The sequence below is a fragment of the Chinchilla lanigera genome, unplaced genomic scaffold (genome assembly GCF_000276665.1).
Source record: "Chinchilla lanigera isolate Chin_1 unplaced genomic scaffold, ChiLan1.0 scaffold00006, whole genome shotgun sequence".
Classification (NCBI taxonomy): Eukaryota; Metazoa; Chordata; class Mammalia; order Rodentia; family Chinchillidae; genus Chinchilla; species Chinchilla lanigera.
The window spans coordinates 32,940,224-32,956,451 of NW_004955407.1; the positions used below are offsets into that span (position 1 = coordinate 32,940,224).

General features: G+C 45.0%; 1 protein-coding gene across 4 annotated transcripts in view; it reads right to left on the reverse strand.

The window, feature by feature from the left end:
* Nucleotides 1–4,414: 4,414 nt before the first annotated feature.
* Nucleotides 4,415–16,228, reverse strand: part of Gart (phosphoribosylglycinamide formyltransferase, phosphoribosylglycinamide synthetase, phosphoribosylaminoimidazole synthetase) — a 30,505-nt gene continuing 18,691 nt past the window's right edge. For all 4 annotated transcript variants that reach the window (XM_005375684.2, XM_005375685.2, XM_005375682.2 and 1 more), the window contains exons 12-22: nucleotides 13,493–13,587; nucleotides 13,018–13,127; nucleotides 12,436–12,634; nucleotides 10,531–10,782; nucleotides 10,138–10,290; nucleotides 9,354–9,560; nucleotides 8,246–8,383; nucleotides 7,087–7,217; nucleotides 6,600–6,741; nucleotides 4,835–4,950; nucleotides 4,415–4,736 (exon numbers count right to left, since the gene is read on the reverse strand). In XM_005375684.2, coding sequence (XP_005375741.1) covers nucleotides 4,545–4,736; nucleotides 4,835–4,950; nucleotides 6,600–6,741; nucleotides 7,087–7,217; nucleotides 8,246–8,383; nucleotides 9,354–9,560; nucleotides 10,138–10,290; nucleotides 10,531–10,782; nucleotides 12,436–12,634; nucleotides 13,018–13,127; nucleotides 13,493–13,587 — 1,735 coding nt within the window. In that variant the 3' untranslated portion in view covers nucleotides 4,415–4,544. The remainder of the gene's footprint in view (nucleotides 4,737–4,834; nucleotides 4,951–6,599; nucleotides 6,742–7,086; nucleotides 7,218–8,245; nucleotides 8,384–9,353; nucleotides 9,561–10,137; nucleotides 10,291–10,530; nucleotides 10,783–12,435; nucleotides 12,635–13,017; nucleotides 13,128–13,492; nucleotides 13,588–16,228) is intronic.

Here is a 16,228-nt window from a genome sequence, read left to right on the forward strand (position 1 = left end):
AAAACAAAACAAAACAAAAGACAAAAGAAAAAAAATTTTTTTTGAGACAAGGTTTTGCTATGTAATTCAGGCTGGCCTTGAGCTCACTTTGTAGCCCAGGCTGGCCTCATATTCTTCCACTCCTCCGCCTCAGCCTCCCGAGTGCTGAGAATACAGAAGAGGGCTGCCATGCAAGTTCCTTTTGTTGCTTTGTGCTCCTCATGGTCTACTTCTGATCTACGTGTCCAGCCTCTTTTCAGATTGTGAATTTGGAGGGACTAGAGCAGAGTCCTCAGCCTGTATCCTACGTAAGAGCCATCTGGGGGCAGGTGTGACTCACAGCAATCCTCCAGCCTTAGCCTCCGAGTGCTGAGATTGCAGGAGTGCATCACCACACCCGGCTTCAGGTATGATTGATTTAGTTATCAGTTTGCAGATTGTGCTGTGCAACTGGGTTTTTAATTTTTTTTTCAGTACTGCTTGTGAACTAAAGTTACCAAGTCATTCTGCCTTAGCGTGTGCACTCAAAATGGAGCCAACTGCTGTTTTACAAATGCAGTCATGCAGGGGAAGCCTCAGCATGAGAATCTATTGTTCTGCACAACATGGAGTGAGTCAGAGCCGGGCACCATCTGCTCTACATTCTTCGAATTTACCATCTGTTATGATTGTGATTTAAAATGTCCCCCAGCGGTGTGGCAGGGAATGCCTGTGATCCCTGGTGCTCAAGAGGCTGAGGCAGGAGGGTCTCCAAGAATTCAAGGCCAGTCTGAACTACACAGTATCACTGATGAGTATCATGCCCCCGTGATCCAGTCATCTCCAAAAAGCCCACGTAATGAGCAGGTGAGGCTTTCAGGGGACATCTGGATGTAAACCATAAGACCATGGACTGAACCTGCTGAAACTAAACCAAAGTGAACCTCTCTTGCTGAAATCATGGTGTATTTTGTCCCAGTGAGGGGAAAGTTAATACAGCATCCTACTGTTTTGCATGATTTTATCATTCCATATTTTCCTTTACATCTTTTAATTTTCTGTACGCTTCACAGGACAGTATTTGTTACATACATATTAAGTGCTTAAGTAGGTTGGGAGAACTCTCCGGAACAAGAGAGCCCATTGTTTTAGTGGCACGTGGACTTCTCATTTCGTGTTTCAAGGCTATAGTTTGCTATTTGGTATTGTAACTGCTGGTAAGAAGCTTTTGCTGGCTGGGCATGGTGGCGCACGCCTGTAACCCCAGCACTCAGGAGGCTGAGGCAGGACTGCTGTGAGTTTGAGGCCAGCCTGAGGTACAGAGTTCAAGGACATCTTAAACTATATAGTGAGACTCTGCCTCAAAAAATAAAAATTTAAAAAAAAAGCCAGCCGGGTGTGGTGATGTATATCTATCATCCCCGCACTCGGGAGGCTGAGGCAGGAGGACTGTTGTGAGTTCGAGGCCAGCCTGGACTACAAACTGAGCTCAAGGCCAGCCTAAACTGCATAGCGAGACCCTGTCTCAAAAAGACAAAAAAAAAAGTCTTTGCTGTTCTTTCGAATTTATTTATTTATTTATTTATTTTTTGTCTTTTTGAGACAGGGTCTTGCTATGCAGTTCAGACTGACCTTGAGCTCTTTTTGTAGCCCAAGCTGGCCTCAAACTCACAGCGATCCTCCTGCCTCAGCCTCCAGAGTGCTGGGATGACAGGTGTGCGCCACTACATCCAGTAAGTAGAATTTAAATTCTAAGGGAGGATTTGAGCCTCCATTGTGCAGGCAGAGTTCTTAAGTGCTTCTAAGGAGGGCCGGCAGCCCCTGGGCCAGGCGTGGCCATTCCTTGCTCTTAGCACTTCACGTGTGCTTCAGTCAGTCATCCAAGCAACTGTGAGACAGACGTGTGCTTACTTTCCATCGATGAGGAAATGGAGATGAGTAATGTTCCTAAAGTCATAAGCTTGAGTCTAGAAGTCATCACATTCTCCTTTAATCCCCCAAAGATTTATAAAAGGATAAATGTGAAGCAAAATCCAACTACTATACTCCAGAAACTGCCAATATTTACAGGAACTGTTAAATGATACTGCAAAGGCCAAAGAACACTCTCTTGGAAACGGAAGTTATTTAGAAATCTTGGCATCCAGTTATGATCAGGATAATCAGAGAAGTCTCAATTCACATTAGAACAGACACAAATGAGGACATGAACTTGACCCTTATCAGGATGTCAGATTACAGTTATGCATTTGGGAGCAGGAAAAATATGCATAGAACCAAGGAAACTTGAGATCTTTGCCTGGTTTCTTACTCCACGGTAACACCACACACTTAGCAACAGTGGCTTTATTTATTTTTTGTTTTTTGTGCACAGGGAGTCGAACCTTGTGCTTGCCAGGCAGGCACTGTGCCACTGAGCTACATTCCCGGCCCTGCAACAGTGGTTTTAAAGCATATATAGTAGGGCTGGGGATATAGCTCAGTGGCATAAGCGCCTGCCTGGCAAGCACAAGGTCATGAGTTTGATCCCTGGTACCACACACACACACACACACAAAAAAGCATAGAACCTTTCCTCAATAAACCTTTCCTCAAGAAAATAAAAGTATAAAGCTGGGTGTGATGGCACACGCCTGTCATCCCAGCACTCAGGAGGCTGAGGCAGGAGGATTGCTGAGAGTTTGAGGCCAGCCTCAGATACAAAGCGAGTTCAAGGGCAGCCTGAACTACATAGTGACACTTAGTCTCAAAAAGATCAAAATAAATAAATAAATAAATAAATAAAATATTTAAAAAGGACTGGAGATGTAGCTTAGTGTGAAAGTCTTAGGTTCTATGCCAATAAAGAAAAAACAGGGCCTCAGGTATAGCTTAGCAGCACGGCGATGGCCTGGCAAGCTTGAGGTCCTGAGTTCAATTTCGGTTTCTGGTTCTAAATAAACCCCCCCCCCCATAAATTTTGGTTATCTACTTTGGCTTGAGAATAAAGGGAATTTTGAGACTAGTTTATGAATAATATGTCCTTGGGCCAGGGATATAGCTCAGTGGCACAAGTGCAAGGTCCTGAGTTTGATTCCTGGCATCAAAAAAAAGAAAAAGTTCTCCACAGATATATCATGATTTATATCTGGATGTCCCCCCAAAGCCGCATGAGCTCACAGGTGGGTTCTGAAAGGCGACTGGATAATGGGGCTTGTAACTGAGTACTGTTAGGAGGTGGGGTCTGATCGGAAGCTGCGGTCACGGTGGGTTGGACCCAGAAGGCTGTATCTCCCTCCTGGCGCTCCTCTGACTCTTCTGCTCCCGGCTGGCCATGCCACCCTACCTTAGAGCCAGCTGAGTATGGAGGGTTGTCACTACTGAAATGTGACCCCAAATAAACCTCTCCTCAAGGTGCGGCTGTCGGATATTGTCTCAGCGATGAGAAAGTGACTATGACAAGAAAACCTGAAAGATCGTTAAGACACAATACACTTGATGTTTTACACATGCTACACAAGCTGGGTAAGGCAGTTGTAGTAGATTGGTAACTGGTGGTCAACTTATAACCCCCAGCTGAACTTAGTGTGGTGCTGGGTGTGAGAGGCCCACCTGAGGACTGCTGCCAGCAGCATAAGAAGCAGAACTGGAGAAGCAGGCTGTTAGGAGCAGACAGAGGCTGTCGGGAGCTGGGAGAAGCAGTGGGGAGCTGTTGGTTGTTTTGGAGGAGCTCGTCATGCTGGCTTTCCTGATGAACTTGGCTGTTTTCGTCCTCCGAGGAGCTCAGGACCTCACTGGCACTGAGAATGGCTTTGGTTTACTTTGGGGGAGCTCTGGTCCTCACTTTGAGCATTGCTTCCTGGCTCCAAAGGGGAAGATGGTGCACTGCCGGCTTCCTGAAGCTCGCTGCGTTGACTTCCCTGATGGGAACTTGGCCATCTTGATCATCGGAGGAGCTCGGGACTCACTGTTGCTAGGGATAGCTGTGGTATCTTTCAGGGGAGCTCTGGTTCTTCGGAGTGTTGCTTCCTGGCTCCAGTGCAGATCCCTCAGCCTGCTAGCACAGATCCTTCATCCTGCTGGCAGAGACTTTCTAGATTCCACCACTGACCTTTGGGCCTTCCCAGGGCAGATCTGTGAAACAGGCCTGCGTGAGGTATTGTTACAGGCTCTGGGCCTCCAGCTAGATTCATGGGAAGCATCACTGTGGACTCTATTCTGCTGGCTTCATGTAGGACTTTATTTTGGGATCCAGGGCCCCAGCTGGATTCCTGGTCTATAGTGTGTGGACAGATTTGTGGCACGCTCTGAGGTACATCATTCTTTGGGTGACTATTATAACCCCCAAACCAACACAGCAGTGGACACCTGTAATCCAGCACTCGGGAGGCTGATGCAGGAAGATCACACTGAGTTTAAGGCCAGCCTGAACTACATAGTGAGACCCTGTTTCAAAAACAAAGACATGCTACATTAGTCTTATTCTTAATGAATCTGTTTATTAAAAAAAATAGCCAACAAAGTAAGAGTGAAGTCTTTTTTTCTTTTGGGCCCAGTCCATGTACAAAGCCACCAAGCAAAGAGCAATAATTCTTTCAAAACTGTCTTTATTCTTCTTTGACCCAACAGATCTTGCCGTTTTCTCCAAGGCGTACGGTTCCACTGGCCACAAGCTGGAGGGCTTTAGGAAATATTTTATGTTCTGCTACTTTTACTTTTTCAGACAAAGTTGCAACGGTGTCATCTCTCTTCACAGGAACGGCTTCTTGTAAAATAATTTGTCCAGCATCTACATCTTCCTGTAAAGGAAGCAAACGCTTTGAGTGTGACTTCCTACCAGTGTGGTTTCATCTGAACACTAATACTGTTACTGTTTAGTACAGAAAGACAAACTCACAGCTACAAAGTGCACGGTGCACCCGGTGATCGTGACCCCGGCTTCCAGGACTTGCTCATGAGCATTTGAACCCTTAAAAGAAGGGAGCAGGGATGGGTGGATATTGAGCATCTTCCCTAGAAATGAAAAATGCATAGTGTGAGCATTTAAGCATTACGTGCATATGGTTAAAGGAACCTACAATTTCCTGCCTGGACTCAGAAATCAGCAGGAGTTAGATTACTGAGGGGAGTTTTCTTTGTGAAACAGAAAAATGAGGTAAAGAGAAATAGAGCTCATGTCCAAAGAGGCAGAGGATCACTGAGTTTGAGGCCAGCCTGAACTACATAGCAAGACCCTATCTCCAAACAAACAAACAAATAAAAAATAGCCCTGTATCTTTTGTTTTATTTATTTTTTTGGTTTTTGGAGACAGGGTCTTGCTCTGTAGTCCAGGCTGGCCCTGAACTCCAAGCGATCCTCCTGCTTCAGCCTCCCAAGTGGCATGCACCACCACATGCACTGGCTTTTGTTGTGTTTTTCTTTTGAGACACAGTTTTGCTATGTAGTTCAAACTAGCATTGATCCTCCTGTCTCAGCCTCCTGAGTGCTGGGATTATAGATGTACATATACATATTTGTTTTGCCACACCTGGCAAAACAAAAAACACAAAGAGGGCGTGGGAGCAGTGAATGCCTGCCACAGGCTGCTGGGCTGCCCTGAACAGACACCCACAGTGACAGGGAAGTGGAGGCTCTGTCCATGCTGAAGGGAAGGGCTCTCAATGATATTCAGCTTGTTGGTGGCACGATGTTAGAGAGAAGCGACAAGTTCTTGCCTAGACTCTGTGAGCTTGACTTCTCACTACAAAGTGACCATACGCCAGCAGGCGCTGGACAGTGAGGTCTGTGTGCCCATCTGGCTGAAGACAACACAAGAGCTCTTATCATATCCACCCAAGAAGACAGAAACTCCGGAGGAAAAACGCATTTATCCCCAAATGTGTACACAAAAGAGGAGAACGGGATACAGTCAAAGCTTGGGCAAAGAAGGCAAAACATAAGACAGTATGTGTTTTCTGGCAACAGTAATTTCCTTGTCATCTTTTGGCAATGTCTATGCTTTCTAAAAGAGGATGACTCTTTTTTTTTTGGTCTTTTTGAGACAGGGTCTCGCTATGCAGTTCAGGCTGGCCTTGAGCTCACTTTGTAGCCCAGGCTGGTCTCGAACTTGCAACGATCCTCCTGCCTCAGCCTCCCGAGTGCTGGGATTACAGGCATGCGCCACCATGCCCGGCTGACTCTTCATTTTTTGATGGGTCACTTTCTATTCCTTCTAAATAAGTGAAAGTGTCTTCTGAATACTTATTTAAAAAAATTCATTACAGTAACTAAAACAGAAGTAAGCTATACTATAAAATAATTAGCAAGTTAATTAAAACTGATAGGCTACTAAATCATCACTGGGCCACTGTTTGTACTGAAGTGAAGGAAATGAAATTATGATTTGTGGGTTTTTTTTTTGTCTTCTTGAGACAGGATCTTACTATGCAGTTCAGGCTGGTCTTAAACTCATTTTATAGCCCAGGCTGGCCTCAAACTCGCAAGGATCCTCCTGCTTCAGCCTCCCAAGTGCTGGGATTACAGGCGAGTGCTACCGTGCCCAGCTCGACCTGTGTTAAAGGTCACAGTAAATATTTCACTACTGGGATTTTTTTGGCAAGTTGACTACCACTGGGTCCCTTTTCCACTGATTTCCTGTTGTAACGTGAAATAATTTGCTTACCATCCCATTTTCTGACAAAGGGGCCAGACAGAATTCTCATGAATCCTGCAAGACAGACTATGTCTGTGGAGAACTCTTCAAGGACTTGGTCAATGGCACTGTCAAATTCTTCACGACTTTTATATAACTTGTGATTAATTACCTGTAACAGAAAAAGATAAGCACCACCTTTTCAATGAATTACAAAACAACTGAAAAAGCAACCCTTACACAGCCCATACACACTTCCTTACGAAGACACGCTCCAGAGAGACATCGCTGAGGAAGAGACACAGTGGCGAAAAGGTGAGCCCGGCACCCACCCAGAACGCACGAGCCTGGAGACCAAGGGTCCCACAGCCCTGCTCCTTGGTGGACTTGGTGGGCTGCAGCTCAGTGGGAGAACACGTGCTCAGCATACGTGAAGCCCTGTCAGATTCCTCACACCAAAAGAGCCCCTAAAACAAAACAGACAGCCCACAGGAAAGCACGGTCCCAAGTCACTCACTCTGGTGGGAATACCAGCTTTCTCGGCTTTGCTTAATCCAGCCACTGCGGCTTTGTTGGAAATAACGACAACGATGCGAGCGGAGCTGTTCGGGTCCCGAGTGCTGTCAATCAGGGCTTGCAGGTTGGATCCTGAAAAGGCAGGCAGCAGAAAGCCAAGTGAGCTAATGCTTTTTTTTTTTGGAGGGAGGGATGAGCTAACACTTCTTAAAAGAGGCATGTGTCACATTGGATAAGGAATGGTCAAGCTTTGGAAAAAATGTCTTGGAAAAGGCTGTCAACATGTGTTAGGCTTTTAGGCGCTTCTTCTCTTGGGATACCGGATTCATGATTAATGAAAAACTGGCATTCTGGGTTGTAGGCTATATAACTGTTCCTCCAAAATACCATCAAATGACCCAGCACTACAGGAGAAACAGTGTCACGTGATTTTAAAACTATGAGGAATAAGCTGTAAAATTAAGCAAGAAAATTAACCTCCTCAAGCAAAATGTTCCACTGCGGACCTTACAACAGTTTTTTTCCTTTCTCATCCATCAACTTGGATCTAAAATATCTTGAAATCTTAAAACTGCCTTGTATAGTGATCATACCTTTCAGACCGTCACCTTCAGAAATAATCAGCTATCCACCTAACACACTGTATATTTAGGATGTTCACAGCAGTGGTACTTTTTTTTTTTTTCTGGTACCAGGACTTGAACTCAGGACCTTGTGCTTGCCAGGCAGGCACTTGTGCCGCTGAGCTATATCCCAGCCCAGCAACGTCACTTGTAATACAAATAAAGTCATGCTAGATCCACCTGAGAGAACATGCTCTTTTTATTTTCTCTATCTTTAACATAAGTTACATAAACAACTCCAGATAGCTTTAGACTGTGCAACTACCAAGCCACAAGAGAAACCATGGGATCTTCTGCCTTCCCCAATTTGTCTTTTCAACCATCTTTCTCATATCTACCTTTTTCAGGGAAAGGTCTCAAATCCTGAAGAAAGGTGGAACAACTACGAAGAGGAAAAGCTATCAGCCCTGAAACAACCCCCAGCCTTACCCCGACAAACTGCTGAGCGTGCCCTTCCATCTGCTCTCTGGGATTAGGCGGGGAAAGGCAGAGAGCACGGGAAGTGTCTACTCCGCTGAGAGAGGAGGCGCGCCTCACCTGTCCCAGATATCAAGACGGCCACTCTCGCCTTTTTAGGTTGGGCAGGGAAGGGAGTTTTCAGGGAGCCGTTCACCAACACCGACCCATTCATCTGCACGGCTTCCATCAGATTCTTGACTTTCACACGCGCAGAATCTTCATTTCAACAATACCCATAAACAAGGGGAGGACAAATGTAAATGAACAGAAATAATAGGAAATAAATAAATTTTATGCAAATTTTGGATACTGTATTTTACACTGACAGTAAGATATGCAAGCAACTAAAACAGTTTTGTATCACCTTACATTATACATTTATACAAAAACTTCCTTGCTGGGTGTGGTGGCACCCAACATTTGGAAGGCTGAGGCAGGAGGATTGCTGCCAAGTTCAAGGCCAGCCTGGGCTATATAAGGACTTCAAGACCAGCCTGAACTACATGGCAATACCCTGTCTCAAAACACCAAAACAGCAAGCCAAGCCAAACCAAAATAAAACAACTACAAAACACCCTGCTCCCCGCAAAACCAACAAAACGACACTTCCTGAAAGGTATATGGTGGACATGGTCCTTCCTGCCACTGTGACCATTCAGGATAGTGCCACGACCTTCTGGCCTCAGGAGTCACCTGGCAAGGCCACTGAAGACCTGCTGTGAGCTGTAGTAAGAAGCCCTCTTACTGCAGTGGGAGCTGAGGGATTCATCTTTCCCACAGCGGGATAACCTGCCTGAGAATGAAACTTAACACAGTGAGGGTAGAGAGGCTCTACTGAATGCTGGTCCACCCAGCACAGGCCCAGCTGATACTCAGTACTGGCAGGTCCTCACTCCCTCGTCCGGAGTTGAGCTGAACCACAAAGTAGAGCCACTGGGTCTTGCATGGAGGGAGGTTACTTTGCAAGGAGGCCCTGTGGAGTGCAGCTGTGCACATGAGAAAGTGACACAGAAGTGCCAGAGCCCTGAGCCGGAAATGAAGACTTCTGCAGTCCTGGGGTGGGCGTGTCATTTCCCCCCTGGGTAAAGACAGAGGCTGCGGCTGGAAATCAAGGTGTGGGGCGTGTGGGAGGCAGCAATCACTGCTATCTAAGATCATAAGCCTAAAACAAACATGGAGTGATTACCTTCAGGGCACGCAACCACACTGCCAATCACCCAGGCTTCCTCCTGGCGCTGCTGAATCTCTCTCAGAAGGTGCTCTGTCTGGTCTTTTGAAACCACAAGGGCAGCTCCAACTCCACAGTTAAATGTTCTGGCCATCTCTTCTTCAGACAGCTGGCCTTCCTGCTGTAACCATGAGAAGACCCTGGGGATCCTCCAGGTGCGCGCATCTGGGAACAAGAGCGAGCTGTCTGATTAATGCAGATCTCAACCAAGAATAAAGGAATGCATACATACAAAGATGCAGATGTCACCAGGGGGCTCTGCTGTTTTGTATAGGATAAAACTATACAGCTGGCATTGCAGGGTTTTTGTTTTTGTTTTTTTTTTTTTTTTAAATCCATGTGGCTCCTCAGACATTAAGAACATTTTGGCTGGGTGTGGGAAACCATAGACTATATGGATAACGCCCATGAATAAGAATTTTCCAGTGGGATGTGGTGGCCCATGCCTGTAATCCCAGCACTTGGGAAGCTGAGGCAGGAGGATCACTGTGAGTTTGAGGCCAGCCTGGGCTACATAAATGAGTTCAAAGCCAGCCTGCACTACATAGCAAGAACCTGTCTTAAAAAAAAGAAGAATTTTGCTTGTATAGTCACACTTACATAGTACTAGCTCTCCAGAGTTTCCTCCATAGTACACTTTGTTCCTTGACTTTTTTTTTTTTTTTTGTGGCGCTGGGTTGAAACCCAGGATTTGCACATACCAGGCAAGCACAGCCCTACCAGTTCCCATTAGTGATCTTACCTAAATCCACCCCAAATTTCTTAGGGAGGACTCTGGGAATGTTTTCTAGCAATCCTCCACCAGTAATATGGGCAAAAGCCTTGACATGTCCTGAACGTATGACAGGTAACAGTGAACGGCTGTAGATTCTGGTTGGAGTTAGAAGTAAGTCTCCTGTGGGTTGGGGAGATCAGACAAAAATTCAGTCTACAAATACAAAACTAAAACATGTAAAACAACTTGAAGATTACGAGGACTGTAAGCCTGCACAAAGCAAGACTATTTAAAACAGTGCCCAAACAGAAAACCAAAGGCTAACGTAGTTCTCCACATTCCAGCTCTAACTTAGGAGACTAGGGCTACAGACTGGCTGCCCAAACACGTCCAAGCAGGACAGCTTGAGCCTCAGCTTACCTAAAGTCTGGTCACCACAACCAACAGGGGCTAGAGAGGAGTATTCCAGTGGAGACTGTGCCACAACTTTCCGCACCAGGCTAAATCCATTGCTATGAAGACCAGATGAGGCTATTCCAACAACGGCATCCCCTTCCGTGATCTGCTCCAGGCGAGGGAGCTTCTGATCCCGTTCCATGGCGCCCACAGCAAAACCTGCTAGGTCGTACTCTCCAGGAGGGTACATGTCTGGCATTTCTGCTGTTTCACCTCCTGGTTGGGTAAGACAAGAGCAAAGAAGCCACATGGTATTTATAAATCTGCTTAGGAAAGAGTGGCACAAGCTACTCGGCATGAACAATTAGACACGTGGCTTTACCCTATACTCATCAGATCCCCAATGAAGGGAAAAGTTTAACCAAGCATGATTTCACGGGAGACAGCACTAATTCCTACAGAGGGTGAGACAAGGTCATACCCCTGCAAGCCTGTGTATACAGCCTCCAAACATTGCTGCTTTCAATGGTTAATGTTCATTAAGTATAACATCACTTCTATAGCAGTTTAGTTTCAAAAATGCTTTCATACTTTCATATACATTTGACTTTTATAGTCACTCCATTTTCCATCAGGACCGTCCAAAACTCCAAGTGGCCTTACCCAGAGTGTGTGTGTGTGTGTGTTTATATATATATATATATATATATATATATATAGCCAGTCTTGCTATGCAGTTCACAGTGCCTTGAACTCATGCCAAACATCCTGTCTCAGCCTCTTGAGTGCTGGAATTACAGTGTGTGCCAACACATCAAGCAACATAGTAGATTTTTTTTTTTTTTTTGTCTTTTTGAGACAGGGTCTTGATATGCAGCTCAGGGTGGCCTTGAGCTCACTTTGTAGCCCAGGCCGGACTTGAACTCCCAACAATCCTCCTGCCTCAGGCTCCTGAGTGCTGGGATTACAGGCATGCGCCACCATGCCCCCAGCCATAGTGTTTTTATTGATTACACTGACTGATAGGGTCTTGCTATGAAGTTCAGGCTGGCCTTGACGTTGCAGTGATCCTCTTGCCTCAGCCTCCTGAGTGCTGAGATTATAGGTGCTGGGATTACAGGTTATGTAGCTACCACGCCCAGCTACATAATGTTTTATGATGATATCATGTGAAGATATGAAAGTAGAGGTAAGTAAAATCCAAATTAGAAACTGTGCTCCAAAAGATGGTTCAGGGGCACTCTTTGGCTTTTGTGTCAGATTTGTCTATAGAAATAGTAATGAGCCAGGAGTGGTGGTGCACACCTACAATCTCAGCACTCTGGAAGCTGAGGCCCAAGGATCGCTGCTGCAAGTTCAAGGCAGACTGAACTACACAGCAAGACCCTGCCAATCAATCAGCGCAGAAGGGGCAGAATGAAGTTGAAGCCACACTGGCCTACACTGTGAGGGCAAGGCCAGTCTCAAATACATAGTAAGACCCTGTCTCAAAACAAAAACAAGAACAAAAACAAAGAAATAGTAACACGGAAGACGCAGTTTTGTTCTTTGGTCCACTACATACAATTAGTCATTCTACCAAAAAAAGTCTCGCATATAGTTAGGCAGTATTCCTGTCAAACTTGGCTATGTTTTCTTATTTATATCATTTTGTGGGAAAACATGGTTTAAGATCTGGAAGGCCAGGAGCCCATTTGCTCTGCTGTAGCACCAGTAGGGAGGAAATGACCCAGCCTGCTCCACAGGTTAGGAGGGTGGGCCCAATGGACAAAACACCAGGGTCTGAGATTAACTAGGGAGTTTTATCGGTATTTTACTCACCACACCTCATGATACAGTCTCTCACACTAGCTCTACCCGCACTGGTTACATTTACATACAAGATTAACGAACAGTAAAGAGGAAGATTCGTGGTCAGAATGACCGTACCCAGGAGAGCACACCCAGCTTGTTTACAAGCCTCAGCGACTCCAGCAACAACAGCTTCGGTAGTACTCAGGTCAAGTTTTCCACAGGAAAAATAATCGAGGAAGAAGAGGGGCTCTGCTCCTTGGGCCAAAATATCATTCACACACATCGCAACCAAATCTTGACCAATGGTGCTGTGTTTATTGCACAGCTGGGCAATCTGCAGAAGAGCAAGATAAACACCCACGTTAGAGAGTAAGCTCCATACCGTATCTTGCCAATTTATTCAGAGGCCGTCAAGTACCACTGACTTTGGTAGCTGTTCTTAATGCTCCAAACAAGAGACCGCTAAATTCTGATCAGTGATTTGGCCCAAATTAACCTTTATAGTTCCTTAAAATACTCTTCCACCCAGATATAATCTCAGTAATATTCTGCCATTGTGTATACAATGTGTGTACATTTCAGCCACATGGATAAAATATGTGGTTACCTGGTGTGATTCTATTCAGTTTACATATGTCAAGAGAAAAAAATAGGTACTTCATAAAAAGTAATTCCCTCCTTCACAAAAAGCCTTTATTCACAACAGTGTCTAGTTACCTTCAGTTTAGTCCCAACACCATCTGTTCCAGAGGCCAGAAGAGGATCTTTGAAACCAGCTGCTTTCAAATCAAAAAGACCAGCAAAACCTCCAAGATCAACATCACAGCCTGTCAGAGAGAACACTAATTATATGCTGTTGTTTAATATTTTAGTTAAACATGATGTTCTGGCCACTTGTTTATAAGAATGACTAAAATAAGAGCTGCCTTTTGGAGAACAGGAAAGTACCATGTACTCAAAGAACTGACGAGGGAAGCAGCAATATCTCAGGAAAGAAATCGTTTCCCTAAGGGCCAAGAAGGCAGAAGATGATGGGCTTGCTGTCAGTAGGATAAGACTTAAGAGGAACACGGCATTGACTTGGCAAATCCCCACTAAAATGCAAACCCCAGATCAATTTACAATGTCTGTCAAAGTGAATGAATTAGCAAATAATAGTACTCATTAAATGAAAAGTCAGAATCTGACGTACCAGGTCTGGAGGTAGCTTTTGCTAAAGGCTGAATTTTCTTAACCAGCATATTTCCAGCTTCAATGTCTACCCCAGAGCCCTTATAGGTCAGGCCCCTAAGGAAATGAAAATGACAACTAAGACATCACCTTAATGCCCAGCAAATTCATTTAATCTTAAAAATCATATTCTAAAGTAGAAGACATCCCAAGTGCTATTCACATCTGCTAAGATGTTAAGATTTTTAAAACACTCAATGCCTAGAGCCCATCCATACAGATTATCATTTAACTGGTCTTGGGGAGGCCCTGCGAATTGAAGTGTGTTTGAAAAAACTAGTTGATTCTACTGCATCACCTACTGAGAACCATCCACTGTCCTAAACACTTGTTTCAGAAATACTTCTCACAGGCTACTACTCAATACACTGAATTTTACACGAATTTTTCATTGTGGTAAAATACAAATGAAATGTACCACATCAGGTATGCAGTTCAGGGGCATTAAATATTCATGTTAGGCAACCATCACCATAATCCATCTCCATAATTTGTTTTGTGAAGCTGAAATTAAGCCAGGCATAGTGCCTTACACCTGTAATCTCAGCACTCAGGAGGCTGAGGCAGGAGGATTATTTCCAGTTCGAGGCCAGCCTGGCCTGGGCCACAAAGTGAGCTGAAGGCCAGCCTAAACTACAGAGCGAGATCCTGTCTCAAAAAGACCAAAAAAAAAAAAAAAAAAAAAAAAAAAAAGCTGCAATCATGTAGCTCCCTATTTTTCCCTCTAGCGCTTAACAACCACCATGCTGTTTTTTGTGTTTTTTTGTTATGTAGTTCAGGCTGGTCTTGAATCAACTTTGTAGCCCAGGCTGGCCTTCAACTCACATCCATCCTTCTGCCTCAGTCTCCTAAGTGGTGGAATTACAGGTGTGTGCCACCATGCCCTGCCACATCATGCTTATTTTTAGTATAATGGTATTTTGCTACCACTTTTCTTGGTTCAATTTTGGGATGGGCAGTTAAAAAGGTGAAAACACAGACTGGAGGGTCCCGCTCCATGGCAGAGCACTTGCCTAGTATGCATGAGGCAAAATGAAAACTAGGGTTATAGGGACACCACACATTCTGGCTAAGGGTGATGGTGCACACCTGTAATCCCAGCACTTAGGTTGAGGTAGGAGGATCACAAATTCAAATCCAAGGTCAGGTGTGGTAGTGCAACCCTGTAATTCCAGGACTTGTGAGGCTGAGACAGAAGGACTGCAGGAGTTTAAGGCCAACCTATATTACATAACTGCATAGCAAGACCCTGTCTCCAAAAAACAAAACAAAAACGAAACAAAAACCAAGTAAGTTCAAGTCCAGCTTGGGCCAGCAGGTGAGACCCAGCTTCAAAATTTAAAAAAACCAAGCTGGGCATGGTGATGCAAGCCCGTAATCCCAGCACTCAGGAGGCTGCGGCAGGACTGTTTGGGAGTTCAAGGCCAGCTTAGACTACAAAGTGAGTTCAAGACCAGCCTGAATTGCATAGTAAGATTCCTGTCTCACAAAGAAAAAAAAATTTTTTTTTTTTTTCCCCCCGGTACCGGGAACCGAACTCACGACCTTGTGCTTGCCAGGCAGGCGCTTTTGCCCCTGAGCTAAATCCCCAGCCCCAGAAAAAAAAAATTTAAAAACAAAAAGGGGCTGAGGATCTGAAGCTCAGTGGCAGCACACCCACAGGTTCAATCCCTCAGTATCACAAAACAAAAAAGGAAAACCAAACAAAAAATTTAAGACATTCCCAAATAATCAAACCAGCTTCCTACTGCAACAAACTCATACCCATGCCAGTTTCCTTACGGCTGAGAACAGTGAGAAACGTTTAAGGAAGAAAAGCAAGACCCGGTCATGACACTCAGAATGCAGCATTTCACAAGCTCAAGTTTGAGAGCGACTGCAAGTTCAGCAGCATTGCAGAGACGAGAACACTGGCTTGCTGGGTGCAGTGACAGGTGCACAAGTATGTGAGCTTTAGTAAAAACAAGCCTCCAGGGCTCAGTAGAGCGAGCACCGGCGGTTACTCCGGTCAGTGGCACCAGTCACTCGCAGGCAGGAAACTAGGACTGACTGGTTTCAAAGGCTGAGGGAGCGAACGGTGCTGCGGCACCTCATTTTCCTCACCTCTGACTTAAAGAACTCAACCTGGGCCGGGGCTGTAGCTCAGTACCTCCCTGGTAAGCGCGAGGCCTTGAGCTCGATTCCCAGTACAAAACAAAAAAGCAAACCCAAACAAAACAAAAACGGAAATGAAAGAGCTCAAGCTAAAATGAAGATTAGAGTTCCTAGCCAGCAGTGGCCAAGAAGTGTTAGCCAGAAGTGGCTTAGCTTCTCAGGAGGAGTGGTGCCCCTCGGGAAGCTAAAACAGGAGATTCTCAAGTTCAAGCCCAGCTTGAGCAATTTCAACTTATTGAGACCCTATCTCAAAAAGGAAAGGTGAGGTGGGGTGGGCATATAGCTCAGGGAGAAGGGCCTGGGATTAATCCCCAGTACTGTGAAAAAACAATAAAACAAAGATCACGGTCCCTTGAAATAGGTAATTTCTCAGCAATGTAGTCATTTTTAAATTAAAAATAACATTTTTGGGTGGCATTTTATTGTTACTGATCACTAAAAATTTGTCTCTTGAGCCAGGGATATAGCTCAGTGACACAGTGCCTGCCTGTCAAGTACAAGGTCCCCAGTTTGATTCCTGGTACCAAAAAAAAAAAAAAAAAAA